At 37.7% G+C, this 17,394-nt stretch overlaps 1 protein-coding gene across 26 annotated transcripts in view; it reads left to right on the plus strand.

The window, feature by feature from the left end:
• SOX6 (SRY-box transcription factor 6) overlaps nucleotides 1-17,394 on the plus strand; it is a 687,546-nt gene that overhangs the window by 610,893 nt on the left and 59,259 nt on the right. For all 26 annotated transcript variants that reach the window (XM_049617879.1, XM_049617886.1, XM_049617897.1 and 23 more), the window contains one exon: nucleotides 2,408-2,595. In XM_049617879.1, the coding sequence (XP_049473836.1) occupies nucleotides 2,408-2,595 (188 nt within the window). The remainder of the gene's footprint in view (nucleotides 1-2,407; nucleotides 2,596-17,394) is intronic.

Genomic DNA, 17,394 nt, shown 5'->3' on the forward strand with positions numbered 1-17,394 from the left:
GAGGAAAAACATGAGTTTTGGCATCAGACAGACTTGGACTCAGAGCCTTCACTTACTCGTTATGTGACCCTGCGAAAGTTATTTAATATTTGTGAACTCAGTTTCCTAATCTCTTAGAGGGGAATATTATTACCTAGTTCATAGGTTGTTGTGAGAATTAAGAGAGAAAAATGCATATAAAATGCCTAACAGTGTCTGACACCTAGAAGTCATGCTATTTAAAAAGACTGGACTGAACCAATACCAACAGATTTACATACACATGTGGAATGAAACAATAAATGTAAAAGCATTTGTCAGTAGCAGAGTGCCAAATAAGTATTAACATGTTGTTACTAAGCCTCTTAGTTTTCTGTAAGATACAGAGATTCCAAGGGATTGGGGATTTAGATTCTTCACATTACCTTCCTTGCCTTATTGAGTCCCAGAGCCTGAAATGCTTATTATAATAAACAAAATAATATGTAAGTGTAGTCATGTGCAGTTTAAAAGTCATTTTTGCCTACATATCTCATTTGATTTTTCATAATAATCTTATGTGGTAGTGCATTATTACCCTCATTGTATGATAAAGTAAACTGCGATTCTTACAGGTAAAATGGCTTGCTCACAGCCAGGTAGCTATTAATTAGTAAAGCCAAGAAGACTAGAATCTGGGTCCTCTCACCTGAGTTCTATAAACTCAGTGCTGTTTTATGTGAGGTCACAGTTGGAGTGTTTGCTGCACTGTGCTGGGGTTAAGTGAATCTTCTGATGGTGAGACATAATTTTTCCTCATTCAGATTTGGGACATTAGGATTCATACAGCAGCCTATTCTCATTTTGAGTCAAAGTGCCTCCTCGAGGGGCCAGGAGGTTTTCACTCCAAGTCAGTGATACTCGTGTGGGAGAGAGAAGTGAGTCGTTTCCAGCATGTGAATACGGTTGCTGGATTGTTGGAAGCTATGAGATAAGGAAAAAAAAAAGCCAACTTAAGGATAAATACTAGGCTTGATCTTGAAATAGCCTTTCCATAGTCTAATTCTGAATTTTGTTTGGAAAGTATTTGCTATGTATACTGAGCATCATGAGGGACAAAGGAGACTATGTCACAGGCCCTGCTCTTATGGAGTTTATCCTTCAGCAGAGCATATTTCTTGGATCATGAGCTAGAAATAGGCTGAAGCAATCACAATTTTGTCCAGGCAATATTGGATAGAAATGTTTTGTTTTGTTTTTATCAGAAGAGTTCCAGAGCAAAATATAATGGGTTTTCTAAATCCTAACAAGTGATTGTTTGACTTTTAAATAATTTTCTATAGACAGCCTTTGGAATTTTTTCTAAACGCATTCATATGCACATGTATTGCACACACGTAGAGGCGTGGCATAGGCTTGACTCTAGTCTGGTTCTCTCTGTTCTGTCTGAGGTGTGTGCATGCATATACACATACATGTGCTATGAAATGTTCATACCAGGATACAAACAAGTGGATCACATTAAACTTTACCATAGCAGCTGCAATCTATCAGTCAGCAAGCAGTTGCCCTCTTTCTGTCTAAAATTGGAAAAGCTTATATAAAGTATTAATTTTTAACCTACAGTAAAATAGAAGCCATGGAGGAGAATTAGTCAGTTTAATTTCATTTTTCCCCCTCCGAGTTGCATGGAATATAATGAAAGTAAATATTTATTCTCACTGTACTTGGAGCTTTGTACTGATGTGAAAACCATTCCCACACATACAGCCTCGCTATCACGAAAACAGGGAGCTGAGAGCAGTGGGTGTTCGGTTGGGGGTAGGGAATGGGTTGTCATTCTCTTGGTAAATAACTGAGGCAGCATGATGAGTAGAATGCTTCATTAACCAGCCAGTGATTGGGGAATGGGGAGTGCAGTGTATTCCTTCCCGCCTCCTCTCTCCTGCAGTGGACATATGAGCACACAGATAAAGATGTCACTAATGTACACATGTAGCCTCACAGAATTTGTTTCTGCTAGGCCAGAGACAGCTCTCTTGCATTAGTGTACCCAGGGTAACAGGCATCCTGCACAGAGATCTCTGTACCTGTCTCTACCCCCTTCTTCCCGACTACTCCCCATCTAATTGGTAGATGTAGCCAGAAGACAGACAGACAGACACACACACACACACACACACACACACACACGCACACACAAAATTGGAATCTAGGAACCCTCATCTGTGAGGAGGTGGGACTGGAGTGCTGGGGTATCCTCCAAGGGCTAAAAACCCAGCACAGCTTGGTTTCCCTGTGCTCTATGTATAGTATTGCAGTTTTCTTAATAACAAACATACCCTTTCTTTGTCTGGAGAATGCAGCATTCTACAGGGGATTGGATAGTGGCAGTATTTTGTTAGCATCTAACCTGATAAGCTTCTAATAATGCATCCTGTGTGTGCAGATATCCTGTCCAGTCTCAACTCCCCTGCCCTGTTTGGAGATCAGGACACAGTGATGAAAGCCATTCAGGAGGCTCGGAAGATGCGAGAACAGATCCAGCGGGAGCAACAACAGCAACAGCCACATGGTGTTGATGGGAAACTATCTTCCATGAACAATATGGGGCTGAACAACTGCAGGAATGAAAAGGTAAAACTTGCTTCCCTCCTTCACTGGCTCTGCTGGACCCATTAGCTCATTCTCCTCTGACTCTTTCCAGGCAGCCAGAGATTTGGGCTTCTAGCTTGAAGGCTTCGACGTTACTGCTGATGAACAAATACACCCTTTCCCACTTACTGTGGGGTTGCCTCCCACGCACCCAACCTGGCACCCAACCTACCTGCCTATTGGTATCTTTCTGTCCCATTACAAAAGATTTAAAATATTTTGTAATAAAGGGAATATATGAGGTTATTAGAAGAGGAATAGAATATCTGAATATATAAAAAGAAGGAAGAAGCATATATGCTCAGGATGAAGGCTACTCTTTACTGTGACTCACCATTGAATTTATTGCTAAGTTCCCTAGCCGCCAGGGCAAAAAACTAAAGTAAAGCAACTTTCAAAACGCATTCATTTATTTTTTGATTCAACAGATTATGTATCAAGTGCTTATTCTGTATTAGACACTGTTCCAGGCACTGGAGATACAACAGTGAACAAATCAGACAAAAATCCCTGCTCTCACTGAGCTTACACTCTAGGAGAGCAAAGGCCATGAGGAAATTAAAAACTACGTAATGTAATGTCAGTAAAGTCAGGAGGTGAAATAGATGCCATGAGAGAAATAGAAGCAAGTTAAGGAAGTAGGGAGTTACAGGGTTATTCTTTTCGATGGGGTGGAATGGACTTTGAGGAAATAGCACTTCATGGAGACCATGATGTAGGTGATGTGATGAGTCAGAGGAAAAGGATCTAGGCAGCAGGAATGATAAGTACAGAGGACCTTAGAGTATAGACCACCAACAAGGAGATCCATGTAGCAAAACTAGCATATGAGAAGGAAGAGAGGTGGGACACAGAGTAAAGTGATAACCTGGGGTGGAACTTGCTAGACATTGTAGGCCCTGGAAAGGATTTGCATTTTATTCTGAGAGTGATGGGAATCCCTGGATGGGTTTTGTTCAGGGCACAAATATGATCTGATTTACATATAAAAGGATCATCCTGACCAATATGCAAGAATGGACTGTAGAAGTTAAGAATGTAAACACATTCTGACTCAAGAATCTGACTCTTGATTTTGGCTCAGGTGATGATCTCACAGGTTCCTGAGTTTGAACCCCACACCGGGCTCTGTAGGGATAGCACAGATCCTGCATGGGATGCTCTCTCTTGCCCTCTCTCTCTGCCCCTCTCTCATGTGTGCATGCTCTCTCTCTCTGTGTGTGTGTGTATGTCTGTCAAAAATAAATAAACTTAAAAAGAAAAAAAATAAGTATGGAAATAAGGAGACAAGTTGAGAGGCTATTGTAGTACACTGGGTGAAAAATTCTGATTATCTGATGAGTGAATGAAACATGCCATTTTTTTAAAAAAGAGATGACAGTATTTTCCCAGTGCCACATTCTGAAAGTTTTTTTTTTTTAAACATGAGAACTATATAGGGACACATGAGTAGAATAGTGGGCAGTGTCTTTAGTAATAGTTTTAGAATAAATTTAAAAAGTTGTTTCCATTCGTATGTTTATTCACTACAGGCTGAGACTGTAACTTATAAGTTAGAACCAAGAACCTCCGCTTTGTTTCTATCCTTGCTAATTCTAGCATGGGTGCTGTGATAGACATTCTACTCTTTTGAATAAGCTTATACTGTCCTATTTCCTAGGAGTTTTAAGGTAGCATGTGGAAAAAGTCATGATACAAGTATAAGGTCATGTGCACTGTTACTTGAGTATTTGAATGTATAGCTATAACCAGAATGTTGTGTGTTTTTCTTTGTTTCCTCTTCAAAAGGTATGGTGATGTAATAGTCTGAGATTTTGGGTATATTCGTTTCCTAAAATTGTAACAATGACTAAACTAGATGGCTTAAAACAACAGAAGTTCCTTTTCTCACTGTTCTGGAGGCCAGTTTAAAATCAAGGTGTTGGCTGGGCCATACTCTTTCTGAAAACCCTAGGGAAGATTTCTTCTTTGCCTCTTCCTAGCCTCTGATGGTTGCTGGCAAGCTTTACCATTCCTTGCCTTTTAGCTGCATCACTCCCAATTTCTGCTTCCCTCTATATGGCTGTCTTGCGTGCGTGTGTGTGTGTGTGTGTGTGTGTGTGTGTGTGTGTTCAAATCTCCCTCTTCTTATAAGGACACAAATCATTCGATTTAGGGTCCACTCTAATCCAGTGTGACCTTGTTTTAACTTGATTACATCTGCAAATACCCCATTTCCAAATAAGGTCACATTCACAGACACCAAGGGTTGGGACTTGAACAAATCTATTTTGGAGACACAATTCAGCCAATTACAGTGCAATACAGAGCCATTACTCATGTTAAATCAACCTCTCATCCTTGATTGATCCCCTATACTCTTTAGCCACACTAGCAGACTGCTGAGATTCAAGGGCTGGGCTGGGGTTTAAGGGGATGGAAGTATGATGGAATTCTCAAAGTATGGACATTATCAAAGTCCTCACATAGATTAGAAGGTTTAGCTCTGGAAGTGTTGACTTTCCAAAGTTTAATAAAAAATTTTATGTCAGTCCTCATTGCACTGACTTCCTAATGTTAACATCAAACAATCAATAAAAAATTGATTACTTGGCCTCTTTGCCTTGATTGATCCTCTTGGTGGGAGGTTCAGATCAGGTAGGAGAGAAACTGTTTGGGGAAATGTGTGTCTTTTGGTAACCTGTTAAGCCATAAACTTTTATATACTTGGGACTCACGGTTCACATGCCAATCACTGGATCCGCTCGGCCAACTAAGTACCTCACCCTCACAAGGCAGAACCCCTTTTTGAGAACTTCCTGGGTAGATGGTTATATATAGAGTGAGGTTTCAGGACCACAAAAGAAGAAAAGTCTTGCCCCCAAACTTCTTCTACTATTCTGATATTAGAGATAAACACAGAATTGATCTTTTGATCTATGATAGTTTTCTCAGTGAGAACACCATGAAATAACATATTTACTTTTAATGTGAATAATATTATAAGATCCTTTTGGGGGAGCTGGGTGAGTGAATAAATAAGTTTTGGTGTAGGGATATTGAGTGGGAAATTGGGTTAACAACAACAGACTGATACATACACTTGGTACCATCTCCTACTTTACTATTTTGTCAAGGGTTAGTCCTAAAATTAATCTGAGAAGCATGGCAATGACTTATTTATAAGAATCTTTTTTTAAATTTATTAGTTTTCAAGTGAAAGTAATACATGTTTACTGAAATTTCTAATACAGAAAAATATATGGTAAAAAGCTAATTATCCTCCTTACCTTATTAACTACTATTAATGATTCAGAAATTTTCTTTGAGTAGTAACAATCATTAGTATTTCAGAATTTTCTTTGCATATATGAGAAATTATTAAAGAGTTTTAAAATACATATTCTCACTTGAAATAGTAGTCACTGAGTTGTCACTTACCAGCTGTGTGATATTTGGCAAGTTGATTACCCTCTCTGAACTTCAGTTGCTTCATCTATAATATGAGGGTAGTAACCTGAGTTACAATGAAATAAGATACGTGTGAATATACCTAGTACATTCCTGGTGGAGTAGGCATTTTCTTTTATTTCCTATACCTTTTAAGTAAACCATGGGTGACCTTGAATATATAGAACAAAATATACTATTTTGGCACAGTTAAGAAGTCCTCACACAATAATGAGAGGGGCAGAGGAAGGAAATAGTCAATTTTTCAGATTTTGGCATATTGGCTAACTCATATGGTTAAACTCTTTTCCAGATGAGTTGATACACAAAGCTATGAAATCTTCAGGTTAATTAGGTTAGGTTAGGATTTCTCAACCTCAACATTATTGCCTTTTTTTTTTTTTTTTGGCTTGATAATTCTTTATCATGGCAGAGTGGGGGCAACTATCTGGCCTCTACTCATTAGATGCTAGTAGCAACCCTCCATTTAGTGACAATTGCCAATTGTCTCCTATGGGGGGAGGAAGGAGAAAATTGCCCCTACTTGAAAAATCACTGGGCTAAATAAAATGTATTTAGAATTAATACGTTTCAGAAACTTCATTCTACAAAAAAAAAAAAAAAACCCACACAAATTATTTTGTTTAAAAAACAATTCTGTTATTAAATTATGAAAATCATTTGCTTTTGATTAATGTTATGAATGAAATCTTCTTGGAAAAATGCATCTACAAATTTTTGTTTGGAATATTAGCACAGAGAATATTTAAAACATAATGTGTTCTTAAGCCATTCAGTTTGAAGGGGTAATGAGAAATAAATTCAGAATTGTTGAAGCAATTCTGCCAGCCCCTCTGTCATTCCAACCAGGCCTGGAAGAGAGCATCCTAATCCGTGTGCACCATACCTAGTAGTAAATTGGCACTGGGCATACCTTACTTCCAGCAATGATCTTTCTGTCTGACACTGTGACCTTGTATTGTTGAATTTGTATCATCAGTTAGATTTGGAGTTCAAACTAAAGGTTCTACTAACTTCAAATACTACAGGTTAATTTTATGTATTGGTCATTGACTTTTCTTAATTCATTTGGGAGGGAGAAGTCTGAGGTTCTGAAATCTTATTTTGCTTTGGAAGACACAGGAGAGAGATTAGAGATTAGGTTATGATTTAAAAAATACTAATAAATCCAAACTTGACCTAAAATATGTCACAATGAATGTAACTGAGCCCCTGAGGGTAAATGGTAAAAGTTGTTTCTGCAGAACCAGAAAACCCTGGTTTCCCAGTTGAAAGTCTTTATGGGGCTGTCTCTGTAGATGACTTTACTGGGGTCTCTGTAGATGACTTTACTAGGGTTAAAATTTGGGTACTGAATAGTCAAACAGTATCATAGTAGCTTTGGCTCTCTTATAATCAAAACATCCATCTTAATTTTGTGATGGTCCATAGGATACTGATTTTTCTTCTGAAGATCAGATTTTCTTCTGAGGTCAAAGAGGGTAAATATATAACAATGCAATAAGATAGGTGGAATGGATTGTGACAAACTCATTTTAAGTGTCTTTGGAGTTGTTCACTTTGGAATTATCTTATTTTTCTTAAATATAAAGATCCATAAATTAGATTTATGAATTTGTTCTTTGTAACCCATAGTACAGTTTTAGAGTTTTTCAAGGTGTTTCTGTCACAAAACCTTATAACTTATTAAGCATACCTTGTCACTCTCTTATTTGGACAGTCTTTACAGAGGAGTGTGTCACAGAGTTGGGTTCCTTGAGAAGTGGGACGTGAGATCGAGGCTAGCGAGAATGTTTATTGGGATGTGCTCTCTCTCATTGCCACCTATGGGAGGAAAAGGACAAAAGAAGGACTGGTTTATGATGCAGTCTGTCAAGCCCCAGAAAACCCCACAGGAAGCTTCGAGGCTGCCATGGCCATTCAGAATTGTCCCAAATTGGGTGTGTGTGTGTGGGGGGGGGTGAGCTTTCACACACTTGTGTCAACCAGTCGTTGGATGAGGGCTACCCTGGGCAGGAGACATGACCTTGGGTGAGGTGACTCTCTTTAGCTGAAGCAATGCCAAAGAGGACCGACAGCTGAAGAAGGCTGGCTACCACCAACAGTCCCTGCAGGTTGAGAGTAAATCTTTCAGTCCTGAGGTGGGATCTGGGCAAGGCATCACAATGTCCACTGTGGAGTGTTTTTGTGACATTTAGTAGCATTAGATATATACAAAGCATGTTTTATATGTTTGGTAAGTGTGGACAAATATCTATTACACAGGAGTGGGGATGCTTGTGTCTTTATAACATATAGACTCACATATATGTCCATCAGAATGCGTGTTTATCCATGGCATATTTCACTTTATTGGGTATATCCCAATTTTAGCACTTCAAAATGAAACATTGTTGACTTGATTGGCCAGAACGGCACCAATGGAGTTGTTCTGGTTGGTTGTGTCACAGGATATTCAGGGTCTGTTAAATATACAGATTGTAGGGACAATAGACTGTAACAGCACCTTAGGAGCTGCTATGCTCCATCATTTCAACATAGCTTCCATGCCTGGATTGTGAGTGTCCTGCCAGCAGAAGTCTAAGTTACTGCCCTCGATTGTAGCTTTCCACGTCAAGAACACCATTCATCTTTATTCCTAAGTACCAGTGCAATTAGATCATATTATAGACTAATTGCTTACCAAATTTTGTTGTTTTGACATCTCTAAGATAGAAAGTATTTCAGTTATGACAATACACAGCAGAATTTTAAATAGGCTGCTTCCAAATGTCCTTAGCGCTCAGCTAAGGGCATCTGGCCAGAGGAGAGGTGAGACAGAGTGCGCTGTTTCAGTGTTAAAGTGTGATCTCTAACTCCTCTGACCTTCCTGAGGTTTGAGTGCTGACTAGGTAATTGGTTAGAACTTTCCTGAATAGCTATTATGTTACTTTGGAATCCGGTTATTTTGCTCATCTTAATAATCCTGATGAGCCAGGAGATTGATTCCCTACTGATCAGAGTTGGTCATAAATAGGTAGATTACACATCTACATGCATGTGGTCTGAATTGCTATTCCCCTCACCTCCTGAGAGTCTTTTAAGAAAAATGCTTGATCTTATCATGTGTCAAAGCAAGCTATCATGGACACTCCTGTCATACTGTCTGTCAAGTACATTGATGGGATTAAAAGCGTAGAAAGAACCGGAGGGGACATTACATTTGATCTGGCCCAATCACTTCAGTTCACTGAAGGAAAACCTGAGGCCTAGAGAAAGAAAATCACTTGCCATTGTCACATAGTGGGTTCATGGCAGAACGGAAATTAGATTTCAGCTTTCCTAATTCCCAGACAATGACGTTCTTATGTATAGAACTGTACCAGACTCATTTATTAATTTTCTATGAGATCTTTAAGACTGTTACACATAACAGTACTTTTTACATTGACAATCTCAAAACTTTGATAGAATCAGACAATAAAAATCAACAAGATCTATGAAGCAGAAAAGCATTGAGCCCCCTGCTTCCTATACCTCCTCTCTGGGTAGGTCATTCTTCTCTGCCATGATGTCTATTGGTTCTGCCTCTGGAAAGTATCAGTCAAGAAACTGAAGGTTGAGCGATGTTAATATAGACAAAGAGGCAAAAGTGGAGGCTAAGTGTGGAACAGTAATAGAATTAGAGGCCACATAGTATTTTGTAAAGAGTATGGATAATCCTGGGACTCAGTTTCCAGGATTAATCCTAGAAGTAGCCTGTGCTGTGTTTCTTATGTAAGTTATTTAATGTCTGTGAGTCTCAATAAACATGCTTATAAAATGGAGATAATTACCCTTTCCTTGAAGGATTATTTTGAGGGAAAAAATATGTAGAGCACATATCTGACACAGGGGATGCTCATTTAATATTAGGTGCTTACTTACTTTAAGACCTCAGACAGGTTGGCAAATCATTGTTAATTTTGTTAAATTTTCACCCTTTGGTGCTCTCCAGTGGTGGAGGGGTTAACCTACTGCTCCCCAAATGTCTTAGAATGGAAGGTTACCAAGAAGCTGACAGCTGAAGTCAAGATACCCACTTTTCTTTTTCATTCTTAGAGTAACCTGGATACACTAGCTACCTGCTAGAATCTGGCCACAACCAACATGATAATGTTTAAATTTGATTATGTTAGAGTTCTAGGAAGATTTTGTCCTTACTAATTTAATATATATTTTCATATATTTCCAAAAACCAAAATTTAAATCTATTATATTTGAAAATATTTAACCTGATTCTTGATACCTATATACATTTCTCATGCCAAATGATATCTTTCTCAATCAAGTTAATGGGAAAATAATCATTCAGTCTCTGAGGCACATTGCAAACTTGTTTCTATTTGTTCAAAAACAGCAGTTGTTCAATTTTTGAAAGTGTAGATTCTTACTCTTCAACCATACTTTGCAAAAATATCAGAACAGTACATCAGTATTACACTGATGTAATACTGCCCCCTTTTATTGGAAATGAAAAACATACTGGATGTCTTCCGCTTTGCATTGTCAATTGCCACAGCTCTTTGTTACTTATATATACAGTTGATTCAGATATTCATTGTTGTATGACAGGATAAGTTCAGACAGAAGATCAATAGAGCCATGCAACAATAAGTGAAAAGGGATTGTGAGCAAATTGTTTAGCAAGGTGTGTTTGGAATGAATGAGCTTCTTATCCAGCACAGAGACTAGTGAGGTTTTGTTGTTTCCAAAGGTGTACAGAGTACTGATGAATCAAAGTGGTTGTCGTTGTAAGCAGTTGACTAGTGTGTTTAGTTGCAGTGCTTTTTTCTATGTCAACCTATTCCCAAGATAACAGCTTGTGCCATAAGGGTTTTGGACACATTAGATATTTTATAGTAAGGGAACAAATTCTAATCATAACATCCTCGTTTGCAAAGCAGAGCAGTAGTTGGCTTATTTTTTGCTTTTTTGTTTTTTAATATGAAATTTATTGTCAAATTGGTTTCCATACAATGGAAATAGTGCTCATCCCAACAGGTGCCCTCCTCAATGACCATCACCCATCCACCCCGCCCCTCCCTCCCACCCCCCCATCAACCCTCAGTTTATTCTCAGTTTTTAAGAGTCTCTTATGGTTTGGCTTCCTCCCTCTCTTTTTTTTTTCCTTCCCCTCCCCCATGGTCTTCTGTTAAGTTTCTCAGCAATAGCACTGCTAGGAATTTACCCAAGGGATACACAAGTGCTGATGCATAGGGGCACTTGTACCTCAATGTTTATAGCAACACTTTCAACAATAACAAAATTATGGAAAGAGCCTAAATGTCCATCAACTGATGAATGGATAAAGAAATTGTGGTTTATCTACACAATGGAATACTACTTGGCAATGAGAAAGAATGAAATATGGCCTTTTGTAGCAACATGGATGGAACTGGAGAGTGTTATGCTAAGTAGTTGGCTTTTAAAAAACATTTATGGGGGCACCTGGGTGGCTCGGTCAGTTAAGTGTCTGACTCTTGCTATCAGCTCACGTCATGATCTCATGGTTCGTGAGTTTGAGCCCCACACCAGGCTCCTCACAGTGAGGAAGCTGTTTGGGATTCTCTCTCTCCCTGCCCCTCTGCTCTCTATCATCCCTCCCATGTGTGCTCTCTCTCTCTCAAAATAAATAAACTTAAAAATAGATAAATAGATAAATAAATAAATAAATAAATAAATAAATAAAATTTATGTAGTACTTTTCACATCATAACAACATGTGTGTTTTGTTTTTATAGTGCTTCTGAGCTTAAAAAACACTACTACATGTATTATATCTCTTGAACCTTTCCAAATTCAGAGATACAGGTATTACTATCCTTGTTTTGCAGATCAAGAAACTAAGACCAGCTCTAGATCACTTTGCTCCAACATTCCCTCTGTCCATTGTCTCATTTGTTCCCTACATTTCTGTGAGATTGACAAGGCAACTTCACTTAAAATCTAAAGCAAGACACGCATCTGAGTTTCAAACATCAATTTTAATGAAGTGAGTGCTAAAATCATGAGATAGGTCTACTTAGATATATATGCTTCATGTATATTTCCTTGTAAAGAATCTTTCTGTTTATACTTGCGATAGTGTTTTTCTAAAATAGCTTCTGCAGAACAAAAATGCTAAAATACTAGAAAAAACTTTAAGTTTTATTAATGTTAGATTTTACATTTGAACCAAGAACATTGGGCAACTATGCAGTGTTGTGTATAGGCTCCTGGCTGAATATAATCATTGGGCTCCTTTTATTTTTGTTGTCAGGGCTACTTGATTTGTTGCCTAGCTACTAGTTTAAGACCTAATTCATAAAAAACAACAACAAACTTGCTTGGCTCCTTACTTTTCTACACGTTAAATGGAAGAATGGTGAGAATTTATATTTTTTACAAGGTTTGCAAGGTTTAAGATACTTCCTAGGGATAGTGGGGGGGGGGGCGGGGAGGAGCAAATATAAGACTTTAAGTTTTTGTTTACAGGTGTTTTAAGTCAAAAGCCCATGTTCAGTTAATGGATCTCCCAGTGAAAGGGTTCAAATTCGATGCATCCAAATTAATAATTTCACATAGAGTTGTTGGTTTGGGCATGTATGGAGCAAATTTAGTAGCAATAAGGGTTTTATAGACCTAACCTACCACTATGGCAGGTACTCCTTAACCCTTAATCTTTCTAGATCTAATCTCTTCTAGATCTAAACTCTCAGCCCTTTTAGATTAGCTCTTTTCAACTTATTTTGGTCTCAGGGCCCCTTTACATTCTTAAAATTATTGAAGACCCCAAGGAGTGTCTATTTATATGGGAAATATTTACCAATATTTATCACAAGAGATATTAAAACTGAAAATTAATATGTTTATTTTTAAAATAACAATTATAAACCTATTAGATGTTAATATAAATAACACTTTTTGAGCACTAAGCATATTTTTCAAAATAAAAAATAGTAAGAAGGATAGCTTTATGTTTTTGCAAATCTCTTTAATGTCTGGCTTAGTGGAAGACAGCTCAAATCTCCTTCCTGCTTCTTCATTCAATGTATTGCTGTATCACAATGCCATGTAGCTTCTGGGAAACTCTTTCACACTCGTTGGAAAATAGGCAAATAACGTCTTAGTATTGTTATGAAAACAGTTTTGATCTAGTGACCCTTGTGAAAGGGTTTTTGACATTGCCAGTGGGGATACTTCAGATACATGCTATTCTAGATCATGAAATATATAACATGCAATTTGTGTTTTAATTACATTCACTCTAACTTTAAGAACAGCCTTTACAGATCAGGCATTCTGTACATTTAGAAATGATTATTAGTTTGATTCTATTTGAATTAATGAGCAAAAAGTTAATAAACTTCTATTATATTTGTACCTTACCTTAATGCAAAAACAACTTTGGGTGGTTTGCAGTGATATATACAATGAAACAAGCTAAAAACTAGAGAGGAGATAGTGCATAAAATTCTTGTCTTTATGTAATTGCTGGAGATGGGCCACCGACTTGATTGTGAGCTTCCTGGTAATGAGGCAAAAAGGAGATGTGTTATAAGATCCACTACTACTACGTAAAAAAATTTCTACTATGTACAATTTTCTGCTATATAAATAAAATAGTTTCTCAGGAGAAACATGGGTTTTCTTCTACGGGTCTACATAAAAGCTTGAAACATCCTCAAGAATGTTCCTACAATGTTCGGTTTTAGAACTATAGTAATTTTGCAGAGCTGTTTCTTAACAGACCTTGTCACTTATCTTTAGATCCATCCATTTTTACCTAGCTTTCTTTGCCTTAGTTTGAGTCTTACAACTGACACTGTGTTCTTTATCCCATGAACACACTATTTTTCATTTCCATTCCATTTTAATTAAGTACTTACTATATACAAAGCACAGTATTGGACATGTGTGGTACAAAGATAACCAGTGTTCAACACTGGCTTTATCTTTATTTGGTTAATATCTCAGAGCCTTGGGGCACCTAGGTGGCTCAGTCCATTGAGCACCCTACTCTCTTGATTTTGGCTCAAGTCATGAACCCAAGGTCGTGGGAGTGAGCCTCCACTGGGCTTCTCCCTCTCTCTCTTTCTCTCTCCTTCTTCCCCCTGCTCTCATGCCCAATCTCTCTTAAAAAAACTAAGAATCTCAGAGCTTCAGTTTCCTTATCTAAAACAATGTCAGGATATGAGAATTAAATGATGTAATATTTAACCTCCTAGTAGTATATTACAAGGAGTTTAAATATTACATTTAATAATATATATTTTGTGTGTATATAAATACATATAAATATATTTATATGTAAATAAATACACGTATAAATATATATTTATATATTTAGGCATTTAATAAATGTTTTCTCCCCTCCTCCCTCCTTCACGGTCTCCCTCTTCTCCCCCCCCTCTCTCTTTCTCCCCCCTTTTCTTCTCTCCTATCCCTTCTCTCCTTCCTTTCCAGCTTCATCATCCACTTGAATAAGGTTGTGGATAAGAGCAACACATTTGAAGTTAGACTACCATATTTCTCCATCTGAGAAATGGGAATTTTCATAGTTTCTAAACACAGGGGTTGTTGTGAAGATTCAGTAAATACTCCATGTAGCATTCGTCCAGTGCCTGACATGTAACTGGTAGAAGGGCAGGTGGAAACAGAGCATTGCCATGGCTACTTTAGGTTTATCTTTGTAGATAATTGTGAGCCATCAGAGGTGCTTGTGGATGGGGCACATTTAATCTGAGCTACACTTCAAGAAGAATGTCATAGCAGTTTAAAGAAGGGATGAGAGGGACCTTTAAAGAAATGTGGAAAAGTAGAAAAAAGCTTGTGTTTTTGCATCAGACTTACCCGGACTTCAGATTCTTGTTCTATCACTCACTAATTCTATGACCTCTCTGAGCCTCAACATCCTCATCTGTGATTAATAATAATTAATTCAATTGGTTGTTGGGGATTAATCAAGAAACTATAAGCCAGGTACCTAGGGCCATGGCTTAAAACATACACATATATATTTTATATATTATAGATTTATATATATAATATATATAAATAAGTACATTTATATATAAAAAATATATAAATATCTATTCCCTTCTCTTTTGTAGGATTTCCCAGAGCATTTCTGTAAGCAGAGCTCCATTCGAAATTTATTTAAATCTTCCTTAGATTCTTTAGAGCCTGTCCTAATGTCATGGAAGTTGAACTTTTCCAGTGGAAAGACAACCAATATGCAAAGAAAGGATGTTACAAATTTAGTGTCAATTTAGTGTCAAGTGACTTAACACTGTTATCACCCCACCTAAGGAAATCCATAAAGTATTTCTTAAGAATTCTCAACCTCCAATTTAGATCAGTTCCACCTAGATGGCCTTTAGAATCCACTCAATCTACTAAACAATTTAAAATATCTGAGTTGCAGAAAATTCAAAACACATGCTGTCAGGAATATTTCAGTTATTTTTTAAAATGCACATTAACATATATATATATATATATATATATATATATATATAGTTAGGATTCTTAGTTGAAACAAAAAAATACATTTGAAGTCATTTGATTACAGAGTGTTTAAAGGTAAGGATTAGACCATTTAAATGACAAAGCATATTTTTTAAGTTTATTTTTATTTATTTTGAGAGAGAGAGAGAGCAAGTGGGGGAGGAGCAGAGAGAGAGGGAGACAGAAACCTAAGTAGGCTCCATGCTGTCAGCACGGAGCCTGATGTGGGGCTCAAACTCACAAAACATAAGATCATGACCTGAGCCAAAATCAAGAGTCAGACGCTTAACCAACTGAGCCACCCAGGTACCCCAACAAATCACATTTTTAAAAACCTAGTAAAACTTGAACATTTAAAGATGGGCTCAGTTTAAAACATAACCTTAGCAAGGCTTAACAGATTCTAAACTATTTTCCTAAGTTATCAAAAAGCTCCTTGAGCCAATACAATCTACTTCCTAAATCTAAAAAAGAACCTGTCTAGATTCTCATTTTTAGACTTCTCAGAGAAACATAAGCTATCACTTGAAAACACACTGCATTATTTTACTATCTGGATGCCATTGCGAAACTGGACCCACCTGGATTTCCCTGAACTATGAGGAAGGGTGCTCTGCTTAAGGGCTCTGTGAACTTTCTCCCAGCTTTGGTGTCCCATTTCACAGATGTTGACTTCCTTATGTCCTAAGGATTTTCCTTAAGGACTTCTGCCCTGAGAATGGAGGATTAATGTCTGCTCTGTCCTTGAATTTCTAGGGATCCTACAAAAATCTCTTTATCGATTTCCATTCCTCCAGAATCAGAATAAGTTTACCTCATTTTGTCTAATCCAACCTCTACAATTTGTGTGACTTCACTGCCCTTGAGATAAAATGCTCCTCAAAAATAGTACTTTCACTCTGTCTTTTCCTAAGAGCATGTTTTTGCTGGTTGCAGTTTTAGGAACACGATATAATCATCATCATCATCATCATCATCATCACAGTCTTGAAAATTTCAGTGTTTTTCATTGTTTGAAAAATATTTTTCACAGTTTTTTTTACATTTAACTCCAACTGGTAAGGATGAGGTTCAAAGAGCTGAAATCATTTGCTTACATTCACACAGGTAGTGTCAAAGTTGAGGCTCTTCAAAATTCCTGTTTTCAAATCTCACGTTCTTTCCGCAATAGCAGACAGACTTCACCTTCCTCCCCAACACCAACCCCTGCCCACATGTCCTGGTGAGCCCTGAATACAAGCTACCAGACCTCCAATTAGCTGTGTCTCTACATGAATGTGTGTGGGTGTACATGAGTGCAGGATTGTGCTACATGTGTGTGCATCTCTGTGAGCGCTAATATTTGTACCTTTCTCATTGTGGGTATAAATTTGTGTGAGTTTGTCTATCTGTGGAAGTCTGTCTGTGGAAGTCTTATGTTCCCTGTGCATACCTTTCTGAGTGTGACTTCTGTGTGTGTGCCTACAACCTGTGTGCATGCACATGTATGTGTGCATGTCTATATGTGTCTGTCTGTCCTTGAGTCTGTCTACATATGTGGAAGTCAATGTCTGCTATGTGTCCGTCTGACAGTTTGTATCTGTGAGTGTGCCTGTGTATTTGCCAGTATCTTTTTGTGTCTGTGTGTCTATCTGAATGTATGTCTGTCTACCTGGGTTTGTGTGTCTATAAGTATGTTGGTGGGCCACTGTCTGTGTCTTTCTCTGAACCTGAGTGCTAGTCTGTCTATATCTGTTGACCTAAATATGTCTGGGTCTGTATGACTGTGTGTTTATCTGTGTAAGTCTCTGCATATGTGTTCCACCCTCTTTATTTTATGGA

Source organism: Panthera uncia, chromosome D1 (assembly GCF_023721935.1).
Source record: "Panthera uncia isolate 11264 chromosome D1, Puncia_PCG_1.0, whole genome shotgun sequence".
In the NCBI taxonomy this organism is placed as follows: domain Eukaryota; kingdom Metazoa; phylum Chordata; class Mammalia; order Carnivora; family Felidae; genus Panthera; species Panthera uncia.